Genomic DNA, 11,033 nt, shown 5'->3' with positions numbered 1-11,033 from the left:
TGTCGTCATTTCGTATAATTACTCATACCAGTATTGCAATGCAACGCTTTGTTACGTTCGAAAATAAAAGATGTAGGCAAGAATGCAAAGTACACATTACTTCAATATATGTAATCCTCATGTTAATCATTTTGATATTTTTTTTTATTACGAAAATTTGCTTAATAATCCCGTAAATACTTGATATGAAGTGGTAAGATTATGCACTGAAAAAATTAAAACGAACAAAATCGACAGTTTCTAGCGCGCTGGTGGACCCCTCGCCGTTTTCGTGCAGAGTGCATAAATATCAGAACAGAGAAACGTCAAACGCACATGGCGGCTCCTGGTTTGTGTGTAAACAAAATATAATTGATACCGCTCTGCAGCCAGCGCATCATCGGTAGTATTTCATTCGGGTTGTGCGGTTTCTTTGGTTTCGGTGCTTCATTGATTTAAATTTCCGAGCATTTTCACCTTGGAAACATGGAAGAGGTAAGTGCTGTTGATTACTTTTATGAGCAAGCATTGCTGTGCTTCAGTGTCTGTTGTTTTCCTGAAGTCCTGAAGAATGAATGCGAAATACATATGGTAATATGAGTTATGAAATGAATTTGTATTTGCAGAACTAAATCAATGATTTTAGCAAACCAAATAAGTTATTTATTCCTTTCAAGACCAAACCAAAGACAAATGTTGAGTATTTATTCCGGGATGCCAGTTTGAATGAGTCGTATTTGAAAATATGCGCTCCGATGGTGCGATACAGCAAGTAAGTAGAATACAATGATTGTTAGATACGATCAAAATGATACATAATTGCGTGATTTCAGATTGGAGTTTCGGAATTTAGTTCGTTCCTATGGAACAGATCTTACGTTTACCAGTATGATTATGGCAGATTCTTTCTGCCAAAGTGAGAAGGCAAGGCTCAATGAGTTTACGACAAACACAGGTTGGTTTAGTGATTTATTTAGGATGAGATGATAAGTGATGAAATTTATGTATTCTAGATGACACACCAGTGATTGCGCAATTTGCTGCTAAAAACTCCGTGGATTTCCTTTCCGCCACCGAGATGGCATTTCCGTGAGTTAGATTTTGAACTTTCTATGTGAATGAATAATGCATTTTAACATGTTCAGCTACGTAGATGGAGTGGACCTAAATTGTGGATGTCCCCAAAGATGGGCTATGCAGGATGGATATGGCAGTGCTCTGCTGAAGACGCCGGAACTAATCGCAGACATGCTGAGTACCGTGAGGAGGAATCTACCGGGCACGTTCAGCGTTTCCGTCAAGGTTCGGTTGCTACAGAAATCTTTGAGTGCCACGATCGATATGTGCCGTCAGCTGGAAGCATGTGGAATTACGTTTATAACGGTTCATGGAAGAACCCCGGTTCAGAAGACTAACATTCCAGTAGACAAGGAAGCGCTGAAAGAGATTAAAAGCAGTTTGAGCATTCCAGTGGTTGCCAATGGGGACATTTTCAGCTTACGTGACGCCGATGCAATGCACTGCACAACGAACTGTGATGGTAAGTGTTTATTGGGTGGTGTCTTCTAGGGAAATGTTCTCGAGCTGGTCCTCAACGGAAGTGCTCGAGACGTGATCCATGAAGGTATCAATGTCCGCATTCAGGTTGGCTATGGACTCCTGGTGTTTCGATATGTTCTTAATGCCTTCCTTGAGGTCAGCCATCACGTTGAAGAACTTGTTCAATTCAGGGATCTCTTCATACTTGTCGATGGTTCCGGAGCTTCTTGGAGTGTTGTTTAGATTTTCGAGCGATTTCGCCACATCGATTTTATTGTCGGCACCAACCACAAGCATGTTTTCCGTGGTGTCTGAAGGTGTCACCGCATCGTTGGAGAGCTTTTCACTGAGGTTATCGAACGTTATGGAGGACAAAGCCTCTTTTGCGTTGAGGAACAAATTGTATGTGTCATCGAGCTGCTTCCGAATATGGGTGATTCTTTGCTGAATTAAATCGTCCTTAATTTCGGATGAAGAATCAATGGAAGAATTAGAGCACGCACCACCAAGCTCATCCATCCTGGTTTGTTTATTCTTTAACAGCTTTTTTGGGGTGATTGTTACCTTGGCAACGTCCGATTGGCGTACAAATGTCTGTCCCGTGTCTGAGCTCCTTGGCATAATTTGAACAATAGGGCACTGCACTGTTTTGGTTTTGTATGGGATTTTGACGTTTCTTGGCCTTGTTGTTTACAAAATTTCTGTAAGAGTGAAAGAGAAGGGGAGAATTTCATGCAGTGCCCTATGAAATATGCTTTAAAAAGCTTGAGAGCTGGTCATTTGGTATAAAGTCAATTGGCATAACCAAAAGGCACGGATTTTATGCGAAATATTCATTACTAGTTGTTTTGATAGTTAGTTTTACTTTTGAAATTATTGGTTTTAATTATCCAGTGAAAATTTTGGACGGGATTCATAGTAAAATATTAACTTATAAAACATCATAAAAGTCTTTGGTTTTCATATATTTCTAGGTTAGATTTTGAACTAAATTGTAAATCATTACAAGTTCAATTGAAATAATGTACCTGAGATGCACAGATGACAGCAAACCACCGACAAACAGCCGTCTCACTCTACGCACTTCTCATCGTTTCCCTTTTTAACGGACTATTCCAATATTCTGTAGTTCGCAAATCTCTAAATCTCTCGCTCATTGCGCTCGTGTTGTTTTTGCTCCTGTTTGACGTTTGCTCACTACCGCCATCTACTCAGTGGGTTCGCGAAACACAGCGTAAATAGCAATGGGCGATAATACTTTTGTGACGATGATTTCAAACACACTTTATTCCAAGTGATACGTCTGTTTGTCTGTGAGTAAACCATTTACACGTTTTATAAATAGATCACATTCCGGTTTTGTTTCTGAGCGTTTGGCTTGTTCCACAAAACTTGGTGTTTGTTTTTAATTTCACGAATAATTCGTCCTCTAAAATTAATCGATTTTATGAAGATTCCGGGAGTTCCTGAAGAGAGCTTATGGTTGTGGAAACAATCACTTCGGAAATATAAAGGTATGCATGGAAATGGTAGTGATCACATAGCATGAATGTTTAAAATAGCTCCAGAAGCGAGGGAATTTCCCCAGCAGTTTTTGAAGGGATTGCTTCTGAAGTTTTGCTGAGAAATTTTCTAGAAGTTCCTTTGAGAATCCTTTAAGAAGTTCCTCGAAAAACTCCAATAGAAATTCCCCTGAAACTTACGTTAGAAGTTTTTTCTAGGAATTCTTCGAGTAGTTGCGGGGGAATGTTCTTCCGAGTATATCACCGTCAGTTTTCCGGAGAAAATCCATAAGAATTTCTTTCAAAATGTTATCCAGGAATCCTAAAACTTCAGAAAAATTTCCTGGAAATTCTTCTACAAATTCTATCGAAAGTTTCTCCGGGAACTCTTGCACAAGATTATCTGGAAATGCTTCCAGAAGTTCTTCCGGGCGTTCTATCGGAAGCTTCTCCGGAAGTTTCAACTACATATCTAAGACCTCCAATTTTTTTTATCAAAAGTTCCTCCGGAGGTTTCTTCAAAACATCTGCAGAAATTCTTTATCTACTCATTCAGAATTCTATCGGAAGTTTTCCTTGAAATTCTTATGAAAATTTCTATGGACATTCGTAAGAAAAAAATTATGGAGATTCTTCTGATTTTTTTTTAGAATCATTCCTGTTATTTCGAACACATGTGCCTCCGAAATTTTGGCTTAGGTAATTTTTTTAGGAGTCACTCCAGTACTTTTTCGAGAATTCTAGCGGGAGCTACTCGGAAATTTCTTAAAAGAAATTTATCTGGAATCCCATTTAGAAGAACTGCCTAGGATTCCTTCTAAAGTTCCAACTATGATGGGAGAAAAACGTGAAAGCTCGTAAGGTTAATTTTCACGAATATTCTCGAAAACATCAATGTTCCTTAAAAACAAGGGGAAATTTCTGGATCCATTGTGAGAATCGGTACGTATTTGAAGGAGCTTCTTGAAGGAAAATAAATCAGAAGAGATATATTCCTAAGATATTCTAAGAAAATCTTAGAAAGAATAAATTGAAAACTTTTATAGAAATCATGAAATTTTTTTTTAAAAAGAATCTCACATTTCTGAAGAAAAACTGCTATGGAAAAATTGCAAAAGTATATGGGAGTAGTTCAGGAGAAATGCTTGCAGTAATATCTTTTCGAGAAATTTCTTGTGAAACGTTTTGAAGACTTTTAGGTGTAGCTCATAGACATATTACAAGAAGAAATCCACGGGCATTACTAAAACTTGTTGATATATTCTAGGGGAAGTTCTTGAAAGACTTCTTCATGGACATTGACCCAGGTTGATTCAGAATAATCCTCGAATAAAATTTGCACGAAATAACTTAGAAAACATATGACCGGTAGAATAATAAAGAAATTTCTGGGACAATTCTTCAAAATGTCTCGTAGACATGTTACCATAGGGTGAGTTTGAGTATTTTCAGCAATTTTGTTCTCTTCGCCATGAGCGGTTTTTATCGGCCAAATTGCCTTGAAACATGGCTGTATAATTCAGCTGGGAGATAAAAATTGAGACCAACATTAAATTCCACATGTTTTGGAAAACATCCCTTGACGATAAAATGCCAGAAAAAGTTCTCAGGTTTTTCAAGGAATCCGTATATTTTTATGGACTTTACCATGAAAACTATGAAATAATTCTTCATGAGCCTCCAAACAGGATCCCCATATATATCCTCAATTATTTTTCTGTTAAAGACTTTAGGAGCTCCTTAAAAACGGTAAATGTTACTTCTAGTGATATTTTCGGAGACACTCATGTAGGAATTCTGATAAAAGGTGAGAAAATTTGCAAAGAAATTTCCGAAAAAACCCGGAGAAACTCCTGAAAGAAATAAAGGAGAAAAATTTAAAGAGACTTTCTTAAAAACTCCCCAATAAGTTCTAAGAAGAAGCTCATTAATAAGTTATTAAAAAAAAATCCCCAAGTACCTGGAGGAATTTTGAAGAAGCTTGTGGAGGAACACTTTAACGATGCTAGAGGCCTTTTAAAATGAAGTTATAGTTTTTACGCAGTATCCTGAAAAATTTCCGAAACACTTCCAAAGCAATGCTGAATGAAAGCTTCTCCTTTAGCAAAGTTTGTAATATATTCCGAAAAAAATCTCAGAGACTTCTGAAGGAATTTGCGAACGAAATCTCAAAGGTATTTTCGGAGGAATCCCTGAATGAATTCTCACAGGTATTCTTGAAAGAATTTCAGAAAACACTTCTGAAAGAATTCCACGGAAACTCTCGAAGACAATCCCAAAGAAACTTCAGGAGAGAATTCTGGAGGGAACTTTTTACGTTATTTTCCACTTCTGTAAAAATTCATGGTAAACTTATGAAGAAATTCTCAGAGGATTCCGAGAATCAAAATGTCCAATAAAATGGCCGGAACAATTCTGTGAAATGACCGAAGTTTTCAAAAAAATTCTTGATGAAGTTCCCGAAGAAATTACATAAAAAATGGCAAAGTAAAAACAGAAGTTCGTTACAAAGTAACCGAAAAAATGAAAAAAAAAATGCTGAAGCAATTGTCTATGAAATTATCTAAGGATTCTCCACTCCATAGAAATTATAATGGAAAGTTCTAAACGTACTTTTGGGAGAACTATTGAAGAGAAATTATTAATGAAATATCTGAAGTGATTTTCTCGACTTTCTTGGAAAAAAAAATTACAATTTCCAAATCTATATATATAAAAATGCAGTGGCATACGTGGGACCGCGCATAACTTGCGAACGGAAGGTCCGATTTTGGTCGTCTTAGTTTTGTTCTGTTAGTTTTCACCCAAGGAAGGTTTATGAGGCCTAAAACATGGACAAATTGAGAGTTTGCGAAAATCTATTTTCTATACCTCTTCCACCGGCGACTAGTAAAAACTGAAAATGAAAAACAAAAAAAAAACATTACGACAAATAGGATAACAGGGTGATATCGGCTGGTTTGTTCTTATCGTCATGAGGGTATTCTGTGAGCCGAATTGCTTGAAACTTGGTTACACTATTCAGCTTGTTTGGGAAAGATTTGAGGCCAATTTTGAGTTTAATAGGTTTCAAAAAAAGAAACCCTCATGTCGAAGAGAACAAAACGGCCGAAAATACGTAAGTTCCCCTAGGTCTACATGATGATTTATTCCTACAGATTATCAATTAAATTGAAGCCCTACTTTTTGCCAATCTCTGTCTCAAACTGTTTGACTTCCTAAACAAATTTACATTTTACAGGCGTAATGTCCGCCCGTGGAATCCTGTCCAACCCAGCGATGTATGCCGGCTTCGAACGGACCCCGCTGGAGTGCATCCAACGGTGGATCAACATTACCGCACAGGCCGACACGGACATAACGTACCAAGCGATGCACCACCATCTTACGTTCATGGCGGAATCGTTGCTCACCAAGGAGCAACGGATAGTGTTCAACAATCTGACCAAAGACAAGGGCCGGGTGTACGATTTCTTTCGGGAGCATTTCCAGCTGGAACCGCAGCCGTGCGATCATCCCTCGAAGTTGGTGTGCACCTTTGACGACGAAGCATATCGAAGGAGGGTGCCGCAGCATAGAGGAGGTGGGCGTAATGCGAACGTGGACGAGTACTCGAGTGAAGAACGAGATGGTGCATATTTCAGTAGTAAGGTTGGTGTCCATGATACAGGTGAAAATGTGGAAGATGTGGATTTAACGGATTGCAGCCTGTTCGGGAACGATGAAATATGATAAGATAGAAGTTGGAATAAAGCCGTTGGTAATATATGTTGGAAATGGCCCTAGCGGCTGTCCATTTATTACGTAAGGGAATTTTTACAATTTTTCGACACCCCCACCCCCCCCTTGTAAGATTTTTTGTATGAGAGCCCAAAAAAATTTGTATGGCTCGTAAGATTTTTCAAACCCCCCCTCTCCCCATAAACTTTTACGTAATTAATGGACAGCCCCCTAGAGGTTCTCGTCTTTTATTTTTCTTGCAAAGAATATCATAGATAAATATCGTTTCGTTCTTTTTTAACGAAATACTTTCTTTATGATTCTTTCGATACGTGTGCGATGATAGAGTGTAACCTTTCCATCTCTCCATTTATATTGCTAATTGTAGTGTCCGGAAGGACGTCGTGAAAATTTTGAACCAGACGAATGCAACGGAAAATGGTAGCTAAGTCAAAATGATAGCGCTAAGTGGGTTGCTTGAGTAGTAGCCGCCGTTACGGTTACTCTAATGTGGATCATGATCATATTTTTTTTTTTAATCATCGTACAAATTGGTACAAGGTTTTCTGAATTTAATGATTTTTTTTACAGGTAGAGTTCACATATGTACAGTATACACTGAAGTTTTTTTTTACGACGGTAATGGTCCCGCGTAAAAAAAAACCGCGTAAAAAAAACCGCGTTATTTCAAGACCCGTCGTAAAAAAAAACCGCGTTATTTCAAGACCCGTCGTAAAAAAAAACCGCGTTATTTCAAAAAACGTCGTAAAAAAAGTCAAGTCACGTTAGATGTGGTGCTGACTATTTTACGCGTGTTTTTGAAAAAACGCGGATTTTTTTTACGACGGTTTTTGAAATAACGCGGTTTTTTTTTACGACGGGTCTTGAAATAACGCGGTTTTTTTTTAGGACGGACCGCGTAAAAAAAACCGCGTAAAAAAAAACCGCGTAAAAAAAAACCGCGTAAAAAAAAACTTCAGTGTATATGAACGAAAACTAAACTGAAAAAAATCAGAGTCGCTTAATTTTCCGGAAAACTCCAGTGGAAAACAAATATTTTCCACAGATACCACCTACTTAAAAAAATCATAACTCAAGAACGAGGCATCGTTGACACTTTTTTTTTGTGAAATCATAAGCAAATTTTCTTAGCAATTGAAAAAAACTAAAAAATTAAAATTATTTTCCATAAAATTTTCCACTGTTGATGAAAATTGGTTGGAAAAGTCGGAAAACTAGGAAGTCCGGAAAAATTCTCAAAAAAATATTTTTGGAAGGAAATTGTATAAGCTATATTCTGTAAAATTTTCAAGATGTGGTTTTTCTCCGTTCCTGAGTTATGACCATATACTCGTTGTATACGACGAGCGAGGTTTTTTTGGAAGTGTTGCGTCCTGAAGGGTTAAAGGTTTCTATGTAGAATTATTGAAGGACATTTGAAGATTTTTCCTAGGAATTCTGGTAGAATTCCCGGAAAAAATACGAGAATTAACGGGGAATCCTTGGAAGAATTCCTGGAGATATTTTTGGAAGTATTCCAAGAAAATTTCTGGAAAAATTTCTGCAGATCTCCTAGAAGATATTAAAGGATAAATCCCAGCATAAACTATTGGATTAATTCTTGGGAAACCCTGGAGAAATGCCTGAATTATTCCTTGGAGGAAATTCTTAATAATCATTTCAGGAATCCGTGGAAGAATGCCTGATGAAATTCAAACAAATTCTTGCACGAATTGAAGAATGAGCACAGGTAATATTTGACGAGTTTGTGGAACACTACTTCTGTAGTGTCCAGATGTACGCCTGGTTCAGATCTGTGGTATTTAGTATATTCTTTGAGTTACTTAACTCTATCAATATCAACTGTGACATGTATACACCTGTACGAATACCCCTATATAAACCCTGTATAAACCCTCCTTTGCGGGCAGGTCAGATCGGGTTGCACGTGGACATCAGTTCTTGATGTCTGCAAAGCAGTTGGGCGCGGGTGTGGTTAACCCTGCCCGCCTTCCGAGGACAAAGGGAGTGGCGAGGACCACTCGGGAAACTGGCTAATCGTCATGGTCATCGATGATGGTTGCTGCTAGACTACGCAGCTAACCTTGAGGGTGCGATGTGCACTAGCCCCTCTCTAAAGCAATACCTTCTTGGTGGTTCCGGAGAGATGTAGGGTTAGGCGACCATAGGAATGTGTTTTAGTGGGTCGAAGAGAGAGTAGTCCTGGCTTCTATTAGTGTTGTAGAAGACGGCCTTAACCCCACACTACCCTAACCTTTCTGTTAGGGTGTCTGTTGAGCAGATTATCCCCCTATGGTTTAGAAGGAAAAAAAAACCCTGTGATAACGACATGCATCGAGTTGTAGTTTGAACAGTAAACTCATACGCGTGCTGTGTTTCTCTTGTATCAAGAAGTCCCCTCAACAGTGAAACATAATAACTTGGATAGTAATTGTAGAAATATTAAGATCCGTTGGAGGATGCCTCGAAAAAAAAAAATACAATAATGATCCGATTTTATCACGGTCTCAGCGCGTCAGTCCTTCATTGTTCATTCATTTGCTGTTTCGTTTAAGAGCAACTTTTTCCCCTCCTTTTCAAAACGGATGTTCAATGCGCGTTTTGCAACTTTACAAATATTGAAAATGCGTATAGATTTTGTGGAATATTCAAAAGCATTTTTGAAAAGGGGCGTGATAAAATCGGAGCAATATTGTAGGTACTAATTTCTGGGTAGAAATTTCTGAAAGTTTCTGCACAGCATTTCCTAGGGAAGCACTTGAATTTTTTTATTATTATAGAGTTTTGGCACTTCTCAGCAAAAATTGCTGGAAACTTTCACCTACCCCGGGCAATCGGAATGCCAAAGGGGATTAGGCTCTGTGGATCTCATTAGCCGGTTTTTTAGCTTATCCTAATGAGTCTGCTTTTGGATGTACTTTCAGTTGTGATGATTCAGGAACCGCCTAACTATACTACAGGTTCCAAGAATCACCGCTTTCAGGATGCTGTTCAGGTCCTTCTTCAATTCCAGCTCGTCTAGGGACCTCAGGAGAGATTTTGGGACAACTCCGGTTGCCGAGAGGACAACCGGAACTATACGGACGTCCTCCAGGTGCCACATCTGCTTCAACTCCTCCGCTAGGTCGTGGTACTTGGTTATCTTGCCGGAGAACGTTGATTGGACATTATGGTCTAACGGTACAGCGATGTCGATGAGAGTTACTCGCTTCATCCTTTTGTCGAAAACCACAATGTCAGGCCGGTTGGCACGAATGAGGACGTCCGTAATGATCTCGCGATCCCAGTACAGCTTTATGCAACTATTTTCCAGAACCGGGTCCGGCTGGTACTTGTAGTAGGGTACAAATCTGTCGACCAAGTTGTGCTTTAAAGCAAGCTGTTGGTGCACAATCTTGGCAACTTCGTTGTGACGATCGAGGTAAGCTGATCCAGCTAACACTGAACAGCCTGCAACGACATGCTCGATCGTTTCTCCTACTGAATTACACTTCCTGCAACGGTCCTCCACGTCCTCGTGCAATATGTACCGCCGATAGTTCTTCGTCGCAATTACCCGGTCCTGGATGGCTACCATGAAACCTTCTGTTTCTGAGAAGAGGTCACCCCGCACCAGCCACGCGTTTGACGCCGCCTTATCGATGTGCTCGAGTTCCAGTTGATGGGGGTGCGTCCCATGCAACTCCTTTTGCTTCCACGTTACGATCATCTCGTCGACGGTCTTGATGTCGCAGTTCAGCTGATAATCCTCCTGCGCCAGATGCAGGGCGCTGTAACCGTGGTCAGCTTCACATACAGTGCGGTACATTTCGTGACGGTTCTGGCTTTCTACGAAATATGCCCGCAGCTGCTGGATCTGGGAGACACACAGTGCCTGGATATCGGTGACGCCTCTTCCTCCTACTGCGCGTGGCAGGGTGACTCTCTCAATGGACGACTTTGGATGGCGCATGCGGTGCTTGGTGAACGCCACTCGTACTGCTCGTTCTAACGCCTCGAGGTCAGTCTTGGTCCACTTTACCACCCCAAAGCTGTAGGTCAACAGGGGCACAGCAAACGTGTTGATCGCCTTCACCTTGTTGCCGGCTGACAGAAAGCTCCTCAGAACACAGTTGACACGATGCAAGAACTTGTCCTGCAGTTCCTTCTTGATCGCTGTGTGGCGAATACCTCTAAGTTGCAGGAAGCCGAGGTACTTGTACACTTCGCCTTCAACCATATTCCGAATCTCCTCCTGTTCGTTGACGCGGAAACAGCTGGCGTCCACTACTT

At 39.8% G+C, this 11,033-nt stretch overlaps 2 protein-coding genes across 2 annotated transcripts; one reads left to right on the top strand and one right to left on the bottom strand.

Moving 5' to 3' along the window:
• The first annotated feature begins 316 nt into the window (after positions 1-316).
• On the top strand, positions 317-6,797 carry LOC109398884 (tRNA-dihydrouridine(20a/20b) synthase [NAD(P)+]-like). The gene is made up of 6 exons (XM_062856849.1): positions 317-474; positions 657-751; positions 813-934; positions 993-1,068; positions 1,125-1,519; positions 6,262-6,797. Exons 1-6 carry the CDS (start codon positions 466-468, stop codon positions 6,750-6,752), a joined length of 1,188 nt encoding a protein of 395 aa, XP_062712833.1. The 5' UTR covers positions 317-465; the 3' UTR covers positions 6,753-6,797.
• On the bottom strand, positions 1,276-2,083 carry LOC134289972 (uncharacterized). The gene is made up of 2 exons (XM_062856850.1): positions 1,481-2,083; positions 1,276-1,416 (listed from the first exon to the last, which is right to left on the bottom strand). Exon 1 carries the CDS (start codon positions 2,035-2,037, stop codon positions 1,528-1,530), a length of 510 nt encoding a protein of 169 aa, XP_062712834.1. The 5' UTR covers positions 2,038-2,083; the 3' UTR covers positions 1,276-1,416; positions 1,481-1,527.
• Positions 6,798-11,033: the final 4,236 nt, after the last annotated feature.

Source organism: Aedes albopictus, chromosome 3 (assembly GCF_035046485.1).
Source record: "Aedes albopictus strain Foshan chromosome 3, AalbF5, whole genome shotgun sequence".
NCBI lineage: Eukaryota > Metazoa > Arthropoda > Insecta > Diptera > Culicidae > Aedes > Aedes albopictus.
The sequence above is the reverse complement of the archived record's forward strand: the minus strand, read 5'-3'. Positions and strand labels throughout refer to the sequence as shown.

Coding starts and splice junctions, on each gene's coding strand:
- LOC109398884 (XM_062856849.1), top strand. Junction 935..992: donor TGAGTTTACGACAAACACAG/GTTGGTTTAGTG, acceptor TATGTATTCTAG/ATGACACACCAGTGATTGCG. Junction 1,520..6,261: donor CTGCACAACGAACTGTGATG/GTAAGTGTTTAT, acceptor TACATTTTACAG/GCGTAATGTCCGCCCGTGGA.
- LOC134289972 (XM_062856850.1), bottom strand. CDS start 2,037: ATGGATGAGCTTGGTGGTGCGTGCTCTAATTCTTCCATTGATTCTTCA.